This window comes from Budorcas taxicolor, chromosome 18, assembly GCF_023091745.1.
Source record: "Budorcas taxicolor isolate Tak-1 chromosome 18, Takin1.1, whole genome shotgun sequence".
Taxonomy (NCBI): Eukaryota; Metazoa; Chordata; class Mammalia; order Artiodactyla; family Bovidae; genus Budorcas; species Budorcas taxicolor.
Genome location: NC_068927.1, coordinates 6,851,232 through 6,868,413, shown reverse-complemented (window position 1 = coordinate 6,868,413; position 17,182 = coordinate 6,851,232). Strand labels below are relative to the sequence as shown.

Here is a 17,182-nt window from a genome sequence, read left to right as displayed (position 1 = left end):
GGGATGGTAAGGAGGGTCATTTGGAACATGTCCACTTGCCAAGAATAGAAGTGCAGTGATCAGCCCGACTAGCTCATAATTCACGGCCACTGGGGCAAGGCAGAGAGACCCAAGCTGGTGAGACCCAGGCGCTGGCCTGGGAGTCACGGGAGTTTGTGCCGTCACTCAAGCCTCACGTCTCGGAGGAGGGTCAGCGCCCCTCCCCTGAGTCTTCTCATCCGAGACGTGTGCAGAGCAACACCCACCCCAGAAGGCCGCGGCGGGCATCAGGTGCCTGAAGCCGGTTCACCACCGCCCCATCCTCATCCAAGAGCTGTTTGCCAACGCGTGTGAGGTGATATAAATGACACGTTTGGGAAGAGACAGGGACAGGAAGCAGTGAAGGAGAAGTTAGAGGACGCCCCCACCCGAGGCATCTGTACACAGCACCTCATTCACCGCTGCCGCGTGGCCGCCCCAGACTTCACATGGGCAGGAAGCGTGAAGGCCGTCGGCCCCATCTTACAGAGGAAGGAAACCAAGGCTTGCAGTCCAGAGTCAACTGTTTGCACTCACAGAAGCTCGGCATGGATGCACAAGGGCTTTGAAAGCCAGTCTCACCCCTGACTCGGGAAGCATCCAATTGGGGAGTTGGGGCAAGCAGGACGCAGGGCTGGGGTAGCCACCCCCTTCCAGGAGGGGCTGAGCCTTGGCTGTGAGATCAGACAAAGGACAGAGCCAGCCTGGGAGGCGAAGTTCGGCTCCACCGCTTCTCCGCCGTGTGACCTCGTCTGGGCCATGTAGCCCTCTCTCCGAGCCTCGGTCTCCCCATCTGTAAAACGGGCGACATCATGTCTCCTTGCAGGACAGTCGGGAGTCTAGGCGAGTGAAGAGCTCAGTGCAGACAGCCACCTGCAGCCACCGCTGCTACTTTGTCCCTTGTCCAGGACTTGCAGCTGCACGTTTAGATTTTATTGAATGACTAACCAGAGCACGGCACTTCCCTGGCAGAACCTCCCCCAGCAAGCTGACAGTTAGAAACCCGAGAGGAGACGGGCGGAGGTGCCGAGGATCCGAACAGCAGCATGTGTTTATCGTTTGTGCTGTTCTGATCTTATGTGCCACGAAGCGGCGCCCGTGGGAATAAAGGGAAAGCGTGAGGCTAGGGCCCCAGTTAGCCTGTCTGTGTCATGTCGTGGCAAACGGAGGGGGAATCAGCCCGCGGGCTCACCTGCTGAGGGACAGAAAGATGGGAGCCCCCCATCCCAGCCCTTGGATATGGTGACAGAGGCTGACTCAGGGCTGGGTACTGCCCCCCTGCGTTGCCCCGACAATGAGCCCACAGAGCAGGCACTGCTATTACCCCATCTCACAGATGGAGAAAGCGAGGCCTCAGGAAGTGAAATACCTTTCTCGAGAACTCACAGTTATCACTGGAGGACCTGAATGGTTCAGGAACCTGCCCTTTTAAGCCGAATGCGGAATTTTGCGTCTTCAGCCCTTCATAGTTGACAAAATATTTTTCTGTTTGATCTTATCTGACTCACCATCTGTTATGGATTGCATTGCGTCCCATCCTCTCCCACCCCCTGCAAGTTCACATGCGTGCTCAGTCACTTCAGTCGTGTCCGACTCTTGGCAACCTGTTGGCTTGTAGCCCAGCAGGCTCCTCTGTCCATGGGGTCCTCAGGCAAGAACACTGGAGTGAAGACCTCCTGCACTGGATCTGCCTGGCCCAGGGATCAAACCTGCATCTTGTACATTCCTGAAATTAGCAAATGGGTTCTTTACCACCAACGCCAACTGGGAAGCCCTCAAAGTCCTAACCCCCTAGGACCTCGCAATGTGACCTTGCTTGAAAACAGGGTCGCTGAAAATGAAATCAGTAGGGTTCACCCTGGAGCAGGGTGGGCCTGCATCCAATATGACCGATGTCCTTAGAAGAAGGGGAAACGTGGACCCACACACACACACACACACACACACACAGAACCCCATGTGAAAAGGAAGGCGGAGAGGGACAAGGATGCTTCTACGAGCTAAGAAATACCAAAGACAGCTAGCAAACCACCAGACATGGGCTGAGAGGCCCGGAACAGCCTCCCTAACAGCCCTCAGAGGAAACTACTTCTGTTGACACATGGATTTCCGACTTTTGGCCCCCAGACCTGGGAGACAATAAATGTCTATTGTTATTCAGTTTGGGATACTTTGTTATGCCAGCTCTAGGAAACAAATATATAACTCTTCTGAGAAACAGGGCCAGTCGTTCCTATTTTATTTTATTAAAAACTTTTTTTATTTAAAATATTTTGGCTATACCTCGCAGCATGAAGGATCTTAGTTCCTTGGCCAGGTATCCAAGCCTGTACTCCATGCAGTGAAAGCAGGGCGTCTTAACCACTGGACCACCAGGGAAGCCCCCAGTTGTTCCTATTTTATAGGTGAGGAAAAGGAGACTCAGAGAAAAGAAGTGTCAGAGGCCAAACAGCCAGCAGTGCGAGGGTCAGGAAACCCAATGCGTTTGTTTACTGTCCCAAAGCTTATCGCATCTGATTGGTGCTGCTCTTGCGTATTATAATACGAAATTAAAAGGCGCTTGCTCCTTGGAAGCAAAGCTATGACCAACCTAGACAAACCTAGTATTCAAAAGCAGAGACATTACTTTGCTGACGAAGGTCCATCTAGTCAAAGCTATGGTTTTTCCAATAGTCGCATGTGGATGTGAGAGTTGGACTAGAAAGAAAGCTGAGCGTGAAAGAATTAATGCTTTTGAACTGTGGTGTTGGAGAAGGCTCTTGAGAGTCCCTTGGACGGCAAGGAGATCCAACCAGTCAATCCTATAGGAAATCAGTCCTGAATATTCTTTGGAAGGACTGATGGTGAAGCTGAAGCTCCAATACTTTGGGAACCTGATGTGAAGAACTGACTCATAAGAAAAGACACTGATGCTGGGAAAGATGGAAGGCAGGAGGAGAAGGGGACGACAGAGGATGAGATGGTTGGATGAGTCCATCCATCACTGACTCAATGGACATGAGTTTGAGCAAGCTCTGGGAGATGGTGAGGGACAGGGAAGCCTGGTGTGCTGCAGTCAGCCCATGGGATTGCAAAGAGTAGGACATGACTGAGTGGCTGAGCAACATATTGGCAGAGTGCTTTACAGTTTGCATGGATTCAACATATATCCTTTGATGGCACAAGAACCACAGAATCCTTTGCAATTACAGGGAACGTGGTAGCAGCCCCACTTCCAGTGGAGGAAAAGGGTGCTTAGGCAGGAGGATGGATTTCAGAAGGTGAGATTGAAATCAACATCCACAGTGTGTTCCCCTGCTGTGGTGTGGCCTTTATTCCTGCATTCCCTGAGTTAAATGCCTGTTCTGCTCACACGATCCTGGTCTGAAGAACAGTCATTTATCCCTCTTCTCTGGTCTAGCGCATAGGCCAGAATCTGTGCTGAACACATCAGGACAGACACCTCGAAAAATATTTGAAAACAGTCCTTTGATGCCCGCTTGCAAGTAAGACATGTACCCTGATTCCCCCACCTCCTAGGAAGACAAGCAGAAGCAAACGGACATGTTCCTGTCCAGCCTCTGAAAGCAGGAGAATCTCACCCAGGTCTTGGAAGAACACAGCAAAGAGCAGCCTACCCTGACTCCATCCCCGGCTCGCGAGGAAATCCAGTTCTGTGACTCGTTTTCAGCTAGACAACGGGCGTGAAGGTGAGAACAATCATTTTCTTCACAACAGACGTGTCTTCGGAGCTGAGCTCCCAGACCTCTTAACAGGGAGCACCGGACTGCAAATAAACCTAATCCTGCAACACAGCGGGGACTCTGGCAGAGATGAGTTTGTGTGGCTGGGGCCTGAGTGGCAGGGGTTGCTCTGGTGGATGCCAACCTGCCCTGAGCCCCCAGGCACCTTCTGCACTCCATCCTTGCTTGATACCTTGTCTGAGAGCCCCTGACTGCAAAGACCGCGACCCCACGGGGAACACACTTGTGACGGCGCTGTAATAACAGCTTGCCCGCTCTTACTCTCCATCCAGATTTGCGTGCAGCGCCTTTTGGGACGGAAGGTACTGTTATCATCACAGGTGACTGTCTGTGAGCGTGTCAGTGAGGGCAGCTAACCCCTGGGACCTGAAAGCAGGGATTGCTAAGTGGGGGCTGGGGTCAGGGCAACGTTACGGGATGTTGGGGGTGTTTTTGCAGAGGAGTCAACAGTGCCCCTGAGTCTCGACAGGTGAGCAGGAGCTTTGCAGGACAAAGAAGAGGGGAGGGCATGGCAGGTGGAGAGAAGAGGAGGGATAAAAGCAGGGAGGCAACAGCGACTTGGGTCTCTGAAGAAGCACCATGGTCCCGGAGGCAGCACCATGGTCCCGGAGGCTGGAGTGATGGGGGAGCTGGGCGGTTGGTGGGGATTTCTCCCTACCCCGCCTTCTCCCGAGGCTGGCCTTCCTGGCCTCCCCATCTCTGCGTTCCGCCCAATGCACGCTTTTCAAGGCTTGGATGCTCCCACCTCCATCTCTCTCTAGCTTCCAGGCCCTCCTCTGGGCCAAGGTGTGCACCTGGTCACGCTCCCATCCAGCTCCACCCCTCGAGGGCTCACCTCCCACTCGTGTAATTATCTGACTGCTCCTCAGCTTTCAGAGCCTGGCCCCTGTTAAGTATCTGTTGAACGGATGGCGTGCTGATTTCCAGTTGTTGCTATGGCACATTGCCACAAACTCACAGTTTACACAATGCAAACGTACTCTTCTATAGTTCTGCAGATCAGAAGCTTGAAATTGGCCAAATGCACAGAGACCAAGGCGTCCGCGGGACTGGTTTCTTCTGGAGGCCAGGGCTTCACTGTCCTTTCCAGTTTCCAGAGACCACCTGCCCTCCCTGGCTTGGGTCCCCACATCACATGGCCCTTCCCTGCCCCACTTCCTTGCTCACGTCTCCTCCAACTCCCCTGACTCCTCGTGAGGACTCGGGATGGGATCAGTCTCTCCCAAACAGTCCAGGGAAGTCTCCTCATTGCAAAACCCTTAATTTCATCACCTGAGTAGGGTCCCTTTGCTACATAAGGGAGCATACTCAAAGACTTCGGGGATTAGGATGTGGACATCTTGAAGGGGCTGTTATTCATCTTGCCACGGATGAGGATGCTAACTCAGGGGGCTTGATCTCACTCCAACTAGAGTGGGGTGAGAGCAGGTGCATGGCAGCGCTGGGGGGCATGATGGTGCTGACATGTTTGAGGTGCAGAAAACCTGTGAGGTAGGACTTCCCTGGTGGCTCAGAGGGTAAAGCGTCTGCCTACAATGCGGGAGACCCGGGTTCAAGCCCTGGGTTGGGAAGATCTCCTGGAGAAGGAAATGGCAACCCCCTCCAGTGTTCTTGCCTGGAAAACCCCATGGACAGAAGTAGGCTCCTCCATCCACGGTATTGCAAAGAGTCGGACATGGCTGAGCGACTTCACTTTCACTTTCACACCTGTGAGCAGGACATGCCGAGAGAATGCGTGTGGAAATTGGAAAGCTGTGCATGGGGGACTGATCATGTTAAACTGAACAGTCTAGGGTTTCACTTGCAAGAAAGGGGGACATGCTGCAAAAAAAAAAAAAAAAAAAAAAGTAAGGGGGGTAAAGCAAACCGACTGGTTACTTCTGTGGCCTTGGTTTCCTTGTCTGAAAACTGGGAGGATGGGCTATGCTGAATGTCTGGTTCCATCAGCCCATGCAGCTAGGATGTTAGTAAGGCCAGGGATCTGACTGCCCAAACCATAGCTCCTTCCCTTCTCTCCTGCCCTCTTACCCCATCCTTAAATAGCCCTGCTCTCTCTCCGTCCTCCTGTGTGTGTCTGTATTGAGATACACTTTACATACCACACGATTCATTCAGAGGGTGCAGAGCAATGGTTTTTTAGTATCTTCACAGGCTTGTACAACTGTCATTAACTTTAGAACATGTTTATCTTGCTAAACAGAAATGCCCCCGAATGCATGGAACCCATGACCTACTTCCTAAGCAGCCCTTCTGTGGGTCCTGCTCTTCCTGGCTTCTGCCAGTCCTTTACTCTGCTCGCTGCCAAATGGGAGGCTTAAACGCTGGCTGTCAGCCTGTCCCACCCACGCGTTCACTTCCTGACCCTCTGCCTTCAGACTTCTGCCCACATCATTCTACTGAAAGGCTTTCCGAAAGGTCGACAGTGACCCCCGGGCCAGATTCAAAGGCTTTTCCTCTGCACCTCCTGACTGGCAGGCAGTCTGGACACTAAGGACCTGCCGATGGCCATGGAGGTCCCTTTACCGGCCCCCATGCCCTCCCCTGACTGGGACGCCTCGTCTTTTATGGGCAGTGTGAAGGGTGGGGATGGGGTTCCGGCCTTACCCTCTTCCTCTTCAGTAGAAGCTAATGCCTGTGATCTGAATGCCAGCTTCACCACACACCAGCCATGTGAGCCTGGGCAGCTGGCTTCATCTCAGCCCTTTTTCTTTATTGGTGTTTCAGGAAGAGTAACAGTACCTACCCCTTGGGGTTGTCGTGAGGATTAAGTGGGTTAATTCATGGAAAGTGCTCACTTGGAGAATTCCTGGGGACATTTGTTCTTGTTCAGTTGCTCAGTCATGTCCGACTCTTTGCGACCAACCCCCTGGACTATAGCCCGCTGGGCTCCTGGCTGTCCATGGGATTTCCCAGGCCACTGGGCACATACAAACATGCTATGATAAGTGTTTGCTAATATTATTTTGCTCCTTCTTTTATTCAATGAGTTTATTCATAGTCATTTTTTTTTTTTTTTGCAATGACTTCTATGCATTGGACTTCCCTGGGGTTCAAATTTCCATTACATTCAATTGTAAGCAAGGACTTTGGGCATGGATAACTCCCCCAAAGCCTCACTGTTGCAGCCTGTAGGCTGAGGATCATAGTAGCTGGGTCTTAGGCTTGCTGCATGCTCACTGTCTGGCTTAGCGGTGTCTGACTCTTTTGCAACCCCACGGACTGTAGCTCACCAGGCTCCTCTGTGAGAGTTTTCCAGGCAAGAATAGTGGCGTGAGTTGCCATTTCTTTCTCCAGGGGATATTCCCTATCCAGGGATCCAGGGACATGTCTCCTGCATTGGTAGGAGGATTCTTTACCACTCTGCCACCTGGGAAGCCTTAGGGATTTTGGAGAATTTAAATAAATAAATCCATGCCAAACCCCCAAGGAGTATACAGTCCATGGAATTCTCCAGGCCAGAATACTGGCATTAGCCTATCCCTTCTCCAGGGGATCTTCCCAACCCAGGGATTGAACTCAAGTCTCCTGCATTGCAGGCGGATTCTTTACCAGCTGAGCCGCCAAGGAAGCCCCAGAACAATGCCTGGAATGTAGTAAATCCTCCAGAAATGTCAGCAGTGGTGGTAGTTGTAATTATCCAGCCTTCTCTCGAGTTCAGGTGCGTTTGATTTGCCCGTGGACCTCACTTGCTGTTCTACCATCACTTTAAACCGATCCCACATCTGAGCGCGTTAATTTTCTTACAGCAGCTTCCATCACTACTAACTCGAATCACACTGCTAGCAAGCTCAGCCCTGGCTTCCCAGACTGACGGGCCATCGGTCATTTGCTGCCCCTTCGTCCTTTATATCGGCTCTCCATCCTTCCCAGTGACCCAGATTCGCTCATCCTCTCCCACTCCACAGCTTCCACTTCTGTCTGGGGCTTGTCCACCCAGGCGTAAAAATCTGCAGTTACCTCCTGCCCGCCCCAGTCCATCCTCCAAACCAGTGTGTACATGGCATACATGCATACATTATGCTTCAAGAGGCCGCTTCTAAGCACTCTCCCTACACCCAGCTGGGCCTCTGAAGGAGCTCCTAAATCTTTTTATTCACTTATTTTTGGCTGCGCGCAGTCTTCGCTGCTGCATGCGGGCTTTCTCTAGTTGCGGCGAGTGGGGGCTACTCTGGAGTGGAGCGAGGGCTTCTCTCGTTTCGGGGCACAGGCTCTAGGGCGCTCGGGCTTTAGGAGTTTGGGCGCACGGGCTCAGCAGTTGTGGTGCCCAGGCTCAGTTGCCTTACACACGTGGGACTTCCAAGACCAGGGATCGAACCCATGTCCCCTGCATCGACAGGCGGATTCTTAACTACTGGACAACCAGGGAAGTCCCAGGAGCTTGTAAATCTTTAAAAGAGGTCTGCACCAGCCAACTGCCATCTGCCATAATTAAGTGGGACTTTCCGTGGTTTCTTCTGCAGCCTTTGCCTCTTGGTTTTGACTTGGGCATCTGTTTCAGATAACTGGCTTCATCCTTTTTTACCTTCCTAGTCTGGTATTGGAGTTGAAGTCTGGGAGTTCTTTAAAAGTGACAACCACACCCACACCCATCCTTGTCTCTTGAGCCATTCCACCCTCCCTCTCACTGGTTCAACAGCAATCTCCCTTTTATCATGTCAACCTCTTGCTCTGTGTCAGATAAGGGTCCCTAGTCAAACTCAGCATCACATTATTTTTCCTTCATTTATTCTTTTAGGCAGACCTCTATCTTTGTAGGTTTCATGATGTCACAGAATGAAAGACACATGTATAATTAAGCCACAGTTAATAACATGAAGGGAAAAATGCCAGGGACCCACAATGAGAGATTGGAGCACTTAGATCAAATCAATGACTGCATCTGGGCAGTGAACTTCACTATAGCCAAGGCAAAGAGAGATATACAAGGAAGGGCATAATTAACATAATTTACTAAGGGTAATCATACCAGACTGCTAGGGAAACAAATTCCTTTCCTACCTTCAAACAGGAGGATGACATCATCTCACAGACCAGCTCCAGGAGAATTTCTGCAGTGATGGATGGGAACGTCCTTCCATCTCTGCACGGTCCAATAAGGTAGCCACTAGCCACATGCAATTACTGACCACTTGAAATGTGGCCAAGGAACTGAATTTTTCATTTGACTTAATTAAATTAAATTTGGATAGCTACCTGTGGCTAATGGTACCATAATTAGAGCGCAATCACAGACTTATATGTAAATAATGTTATAAAATATCTTTAATGGAATATTATAAAATTGTCAAGACCTTCCTGCAACCCTGTATCTGTTTGCTAGGGCTGCCATAACAAAATATTGCAGACTTGGAGGTGGTATTAAATAACAGAAATGTATTTTCTCAAATCCTGGAGGCTGGAAGTCCAAGATCAAGGTGTCAGTGGGGTTGGATGCATTCTGGGCCTCTTTCCTGGGCTTGCAGATGGCCATCTTTTCCTGAGACCATGTCCTCACTTAGTCTTTATGCAAACATCCCCCATGTCTCTCTTCAACCTAATCTCTCTTCTGATAAGGATACCAGTTGGATTGTATTAGGGTTACTCAAAGGTCTTATTTTAATTATCTCTTTAAAGGCCTATCTCTAAATACAGTCATATTCTGTGGTACCGGGATTGGGGGCTTTAACATGTGAATTTCAGAGAGTACACAATTCAGCTCATAACAGTTTCCTCTGTGTGCTATTAAATAGCAGACAGGTAAAGGCATTCGTGATCAGAAGCCATAGCTGTATACTCCAGGTGTGTATCTTTCTAGTGCCATACTTGGGGCCAAGATGTGCTTCCGGGAATTGAGAGATGAAATGATGTCATATCCCTTAGGCCACAGTCTCTAAATAGCAATCTTCTCATCCAGAATGTCAACTCATTCTCTTTTAAAGTGAAGTGTCTCAGTCGTGTCCAACTCTTTGCGACCCCCTGGACTGTAGCCAACCAGGCTCCTCCATCCATGGGATTTTCCAGGCAAGAATACTGGAGTGGGTTGCCATTTCTTTCTCCAGGAGATCTTCCCGACCCAGGGATTGAACCCGGATCTCCCGCATTGTAGGCAGACGCTTTACCGTCTGAGCCTGGCAGCAAAGGCAAGGCCAGTTCAAATGGAAGATTTGAACTCCATTGAGCAGATCAGCCTTATTTTCTCTCATCCTTTGTTCCTGTTCCTCTGCTTTGTTCAGACTTCTCTACCCCAGGTACCCCATACTCATTCCCACTTCTCTGATTTTCTTCACACGGTCCCTCCTGCTGGCAATATTTTGTTTTTATTAACCCTAACATCATCCTAAGAATCTATATTCTGCTAATCTCAACCAAGACCTAACTCATTCTCAAAACTATCTCTGAACATTCATTCTTCCTTAACACCATTCTCCTCTGTTTACAAATCCAGTCACTCTTGAAACTGACATCCCAGAATTGAAAATGCAGTTCTTCTGTTTCATAGGTCTTAGGGATTGCCTCAGGAATGAAATCATAAATGTAAGGGTCAGGGAACAAGTGACCTATCCCTTCGTAGATGTGACATCTTAATACAGTGTGAGCACATAGTAGGTGCCCAATAATGTCTCTGCTGCTTGATTGACAGATGTATTTTTTTCTCCCTTTCCCATCTCTGAACTGTTTTTCCAGTTTTATGTACAGCTGCACATTTAGTATCTACAGCCAAACCTGAGGCTGCAGCACAAAGTTGAAGATAGATGGCTAAAAAGGAACCCTAATCATCTCTGATATTATTAAATCCTCTAGTTTGAGTTCTCAGAGAGCCCAAGAAAATTTTCTTTTAATCTCTGTGGGCTTTCTATTCCGTAGATGAAGTTGTAGAGCTGGCCTGAGAAGTAAATTTCGTGAACTCATTTACCAAAGGGGATGGGGAGACTCATTGTAGTCATCCCTCAGAGGTTTGCAAGTAATAAGCATGCTCTGTTCTCTTCAAGCCCAGAAGAGCTGTGTGGGCTTGATAAATAGCCAAGCTTGGCCCAAGTGCAGCTTCTAAAATGCTGTCTGTAAATACTGCTGAAGAGACAGTGCCATAAAAGTTGGTGGGTGTTGCTGATGAGTGACTGTGGGTGCTTTTGTTAGCAAACAGGGCAGCAGGCATCTCTTTCCACTCTGTGAATGACTCGCCTGCTACAGGGACGATAATTTCTTTGTTTTCCTGGTGACTGTCTTAACCAACATGATGTCTTTGATTTTTTTAAATCAAATCAAATTAATTAGTTATTTTTGGCTATGCTGGCTCTTCACTGTTGCGTGGGCTTTTCTCTAATTGTGGTCCTCGCCTTCTCATCGCAGTGGCTTCCCTTGTTGTGGAGCACAGACTCCAGGGCACATGGCCCTCAGTGGCTGCAGCTCCTGGACTCTAGAGCACAGGCTCAATAGCTGTGGTGCAATGGCCTGTTTGCTCTGAGGCATATGGGATCTTTGAGCAGGGTTCGAACCTGAGTCTCCTGCACAGACAGGTGACTTCTTTACCACTGAGCTGCCAAGGAAGCCTCAATACAGCTTCATATAAAGTGGAGGTCCTCAACAGGGAAGGGTTTGCCTTCTCTCCATCCCTCTTGGGGAACATTTGACGATGGCTGGGAGCAGTTTTCATTGTCATAGTTGGCAGTGGGGGCGGGGTCCTATTGGTTTAGTGGGAGCAAAACTACCCCCAAAGGGGGGAAAATTGGTTCTTGGAGGATTTTTTTTTTTTTAAGTCATACACTTTTAATATGTGTAAAACACAAACATACATACAGGACACAGATAGATGATGGGTGGGTAGGTACAGAGATGGTATATCTGTGGGACTAAAGTTTCATGAAGAATTGATGCTTTTGAACTGTGGTGTTGGAAAAGACTCTTGAGAGTCCCTTTGACTGCAAGGAGATCCAACCAGTCCATTCAGAAGGAGATCAGCCCTGGGATTTCTTTGGAAGGAATGATGCTAAAGCTGAAACTCCAGTACTTTGGCCACCTCATGCGAAGAGTTGACTCATTGGAAAAGACTCTGATGCTGGGAGGGACTGGGGGCAGGAGGAGCAGGGGACAACCGAGGATGAGATGGCTGGATGGCATCACTGACTCGATGGATGTGAGTTTGAGTGAACTCCAGGAGTTGGTGATGGACAGGGAGGCCTGGCGTGCTGCAGTTCATGGGGTCGCAAAGAGTCGGACATGACTGAGCGACTGAACTGCACTGGAAGTTTCACAGAGGAGGTTAATTACGAAAAAAGTATTTTTTAAAAAAACTCCATATGGGACAATAATTTTAAAAGGTTGAAAAGACTGCTTTGTAGAAACTTCTCCCCCACCTTCACTTACTTGCCAACATATACCCTAATTTCTTCCTTCCAGAACTTACTGCAGTTGGAAAATACCCTACTTACTTTTGTTCACTTGGGTTTTTCTTTTTTTGGGGGGTGGTGGTGGTGGTTATTTTTTAAATTATGAAAGTGTGATAACACATTCACAGGAGACTTGGCAAATGTGGAGCAAGGCTACATATAGTTCCACTATACATTACAATTATTTTTTAAGTAGATAAATTAATATTTTTAGTTGGTGTTTCAATATCAAACTCTCAAAAATTAATAGAATGAATATATAGAAAAGTGGAAGGATACAGTAGACCTGAAAAGCACTGTGAACCAATTCAACATAATTCAGATCGATACAATTTTCACACAACAGCAGGATACAAATTCTATTCAAGTTCTGATAGGCTGTAAACTAGGACTATAAACATCCAGGGACGTAAAACAAGCTGCAAACATGTCATGTCTAAAGGTGGCACTTGAGTTGTTCCTGCCCCTCCCCTCTGAAAGTGAGCTTGAAACTGAGGGCCCTTGGCCATCTGCTTGCCACTGTGACCCCCAACAATGCAGTGTTGGGCATGCGGGTGGTACTCAGTTCACATTTGGTGATTCAAGAGCATTGTAACCAAGGAATGATTTCCAAGACCAGACCAAGGACCCACTGGATCAACCAGACCCGTCTTCAATTTTAAGCCTCACTTCAAGGCTACCAGATACGTTGGATCCCTTTTCGAAACTAAGCTGAAGTCCCCTTCTTTGCTCCACGGTCAAGTTAATCTCTTATACCTGGTCTCAACTAGCCCAAGTTTACTCTTCTCCCCAACCTCTGAGACCAGTCATTCTACAGTCTAACCCTTTTATCCTCCAATGAGAGACCACAGTGAATACCATACAGATGTCTGACCCATTAAATTAAAACATTTTCAAGAAAAATATAACCATAGGCTAACCATCCTGGAAATTATACAGCAGAGGAAATGTATGATTATCTGATTTGACTTAGCAATCAATGAAATTACAATGAACATGGGCAGAAGGGAAAAGACTGGAAGGAAGTAAACCAAAATATTAACAGTGTTACCCATCTCTGGAATGTGGATTTTCAGTTTATTTTTTCCTATGTTTTTGGATGATTTAGGTGTTTCTTATACTAAGCACGCATTTCTTTTACCATAAAAGAGAAGGGGTTTTGGTGGCTGGGTTTTTAAAGCCATGATAGTTTTTAAAGCTATGATAGTTTTTAAAGCACCGTTTATGATAGTGCTGTGTCAAGTAGGCATATTTAGGCATCAACCACGGATCCAGGACTAGCCCTATTTGATTACATGGTGATTCCCACAAAAATATTTTGGGTGGGAGGGGTTTCTGTGCTTAGGAAAGCCATTGGATTTTGTCCAACCTAGTCCATTAGGCAAACAGCACCAAGTTTCTTGCCAGGATGACAGCTACTATTTGTCCCACAGAATATTTTATATTTGTTAGATTTTTCATAAGTATCCATGACTCCCCAAAATACAAGACATTCATTCATGCTATACGCAAAAACCAACCAAACAAACAAAAGAACACAAGCCCACATCTTTCACAGTATTTTCCAAGGGCTTCTTGGCTGCCTGAAGCCAAGCTCATGACATCCGGACCAAGGAAGATTTCTTAATGAAATGTCTCTTGAAGCCTAGACCACATTTCTCCATTTCTTCCTCACGGGTAGCTCCCGTGACTGACTTCCCAAATATCCAAAACCACTCCTGTCCTGAAGAATTTTCTAGATACTCCCTCCTCCTAGCCCATCTCTCCTGAACCATTGCAGCCAGTTCACACTTCAGTATTTGAGGAGTTCTTGTTTTGTGTGATCAAGGAATGCTTTCAAATACTAGAACTTTGGCAGATCAGTTAATAAGAAGACTCGAACACTAGATCTAGCAATTCATGAATAATTACAGTGCCCAGGGTGAAGCTAATGACGTCTGGAAGGGGATCCAAGGACCTGGGCTTGGCACACAAATTATTTCAGCTCTGAGTCATTGTCTGCTCTGACCTCGGTCTCATAAACCCGCAAGTGAGGATGTAATTGATGTTGCAACATTGTACACGCTCTTTTGGAGTCAAGACGAATGGTACATACCCATCAAAACTTGACCTGCTGGGAAAGGTTCATGGCACAAGAGGCATACTGACACATTAAGAACCACTACGAAAACTTAAAGTATATCTCACATCCATAGCACTCCATACTCGAGGACAATGACGTTTAGGATCCTCATTTAAAACAAACGAACCTGGGGGTGGGGGCAAGAATCCCTTAATAAAAGACTGGGTCTGGCTACCCAAATCTGCCAGAATCAAAAGGAAGGGACTACCTGCTGGGAAACATCATCCTTACCTCCTCCAGGGCCCACAGAGAGTCCACCACGGGCTTGATCTTCTTCTGGTTGTAGAGTGCAATGAGCTTGTCCACCACGCCCCGAATGAGGCCAGCACGGCCCTGTTTGAAGAGCAGGTTTAGAAGGGAAAACCCAGCGATGACTTTGTTCTCTTCGTATAGCTTGATGGGGTTCACCTTCTCGACTTGCCACCACTGGAAAGAGAGAAGGTGTGGGTGACAAGGAGTCAGTGCTGGGCAGGCCGGGGGGATTCCAGCTGGCCAGGAGGTACCCCTGGCTGGTGTATATTCGTAAGTGTCTCCTAGGCTGGGCACTGCCATGAGTGCACAACGATGCTTCTGAGATGCTCAGGGTCTAGGTGGGGGAGAGCCCTTTACGAAGACAGCTCCTAGGCCACACGTGACCAGAATGCTGAGTCACACGGTTGGAATCGTGACCTGGAGCTGGATCCTGTCTGACAATCTGCTCCCAGTTACTCTGCAGGCTTCATTTTTCTCAGTGATAGACCGTGGCAGGATACTGCCTCTGAGGTTTCCTGGGAGAATTTAGCCTAAAGCACTTGGCTTGGTGGATGGTGGTGGTGGTGGTGATGGGCTGGTGAAGGGAGCAGGGTGGCAGAGAAGTCCAAGCGAGGTGGGGGTGTGGTGGGGTGCCTGTGGAAGCAGCTTTCCTTGCGGGGACAGCAGCAAGGCTGGGGTGGGTGTGGAAAACACCAGATAAAGAAGAGAAGAGAAGCGTAACGGAGGAAGAAGGAACAGCATGCTGGAGCGATGAAGCCAGAGTGCTGGGACTAAATTGGTGGCTCTCAGCTAAGGGCAGCTTCCCCTTCCCCCCTCCAAAGGACATGTGGTAAATGTTTGGGGATGACTCAGGCAGGGAATGAACTGGCATCTACTGGGAAGAAGCCAGTGTGTGTGTGCTCACTCGGGTCCAACTCTTGACTACTCCTTGGACTACAGCCTGCCAGCCTCCTCTGTCCATGGAATTTTCTAGGCAAGAATTCTGGAGTGGATTACTGGAGTATTTCCTACTCCAGGGATCTTCCTAACTCAGGGGTAAAACCCATCTCTTGCATCTCCTGCATTGGCAGGTGGACTCTTTCCCGTTGCACCACCTGGGAATTGGGAAAAAGCCAGGGATGTTGCTAAAATCCTGCAACACACAGCACAGGCCCTTGAGACAAAACTATCCATCCGCAAATGTCACTAGCACTAAGGTCCTAAGTGGGAAACCCACACCCGACAAGCACGGCTGCCGTATTTCCTGTCTCCCGTCTTCCACTGTAGACATGAAAAATAAGTGAGTGAGTGAAAGTTACTCAGTCGTGTCTGACTCTTTGCAAATCCATGAACTATAGAGTCCATGGAATTCTCCAGGCCAGAGTACTGGAGTGGGTAGCCTTTCCCTTCCCCAGGGGATCTTCCCAACCCAGGGGTTGAACCCAGGTCTCCCTCATTGCAGGCGGATTCTTTACCAGCTGAGCCACAAGGGAAGCCCAAGAATACTGAAGTGGGTGGCCTATCCCTTCCGCAGCAGATCTTCCCGACCCAGGGATCTAACCAGGGTCTCCCGCATTGCATGTGGATTCTTTACCAGCTGAGCTATGAGGGAAGCCATAAGTAGGAAAAACAAGTAGATAACCCTTAACAAACCACAGAAATATTTATCCAATTGCTTTTCTCTGTCTTGATTATGTCCCTTTTGGTTCTTGTTAGACTTTCGAAATTTGAAGTTCCAGTTTCCAGAGGACTCGAGATTAAAATGGTTACTAGTTTAATACAGAAGGCAAAGAGTCATGTGATGGACACTTAGGAACATTTATAATTTAACATTTATGTTATGGTTTGTTTCCTTTACATCCTGCCTCCTTCCAGGAGTGAGGAAGCTCAAAAAAGTAAAATACCTTGGCTTTTAAAAGTGGGGACATGAGATGGTTGAAAAATAAGTCTAAGAAAGGTTGTCAACAAGGGTAAGGTTCATGCCCAACATTTTCGCCAAAATCCAGTCCCCAGGGGCCCCAGGGGCCCCAGGGCCGGCTCTAGAAGAGACGTGTACTTGGCCTGGGCTGCTTGCCACAGAGGCGGAGGCAGAGAAACGATTAATAACTTGATTCATGGTGTATACTTAGTGCTTCCAGCAGTGTTTGTGAAATGAAAGCTTACTAAACCTATAATTGCTGCCCAGTCATGGTTAAATGAGTTCCAGAGTCAAACGCCTGGTTTTGAATCCCAGTTCTGTCACTTACTAGGTGTGCAACTGTAAGCAAATTGCTCAACCTGTCTCTGTTCAGTGTCCCTACCACACCACGCAGGGTTGTCATGGAATAAGTGTGTTAATACATGCAAATGACTTAGCTCAGCATCTGGCACGTAGAATGTGGCCTATAAGTATGAAATCTTTTTATCATCAGAAGTTGGAGAGATATTTTGGATTGAGTGAGTAAGAGTTTTGGATCTGGAGTCAGACTGCTCTTGAAATGTTGACTTCAATTGTTATTATCAATACCATTATGATTGAAAGACAAATGGCATGTGAATACAAACTCTGTAAGAGTTTTAAGTGGGAACATCAGTAGGATAGCTGCGTGAGAAATTCCCGTATGAGTCCAACTATGCCTTCAATTTCTAAGCTTTTCTCCAATGTACAAAAGAAAATGCCTTTCTAGAACCTTCCAGAACAAAGCCATCATTTCACTGCCTCAGCA

General features: G+C 48.1%; 1 protein-coding gene across 1 annotated transcript in view; it reads right to left on the bottom strand.

Annotated features, from left to right (window-relative positions):
* Positions 1 to 17,182, bottom strand: part of VAT1L (vesicle amine transport 1 like) — a 168,576-nt gene that overhangs the window by 59,212 nt on the left and 92,182 nt on the right. The window contains exon 7 of the mRNA XM_052656618.1: positions 14,478 to 14,672. Within this exon, the coding sequence (XP_052512578.1) occupies positions 14,478 to 14,672 (195 nt within the window). The remainder of the gene's footprint in view (positions 1 to 14,477; positions 14,673 to 17,182) is intronic.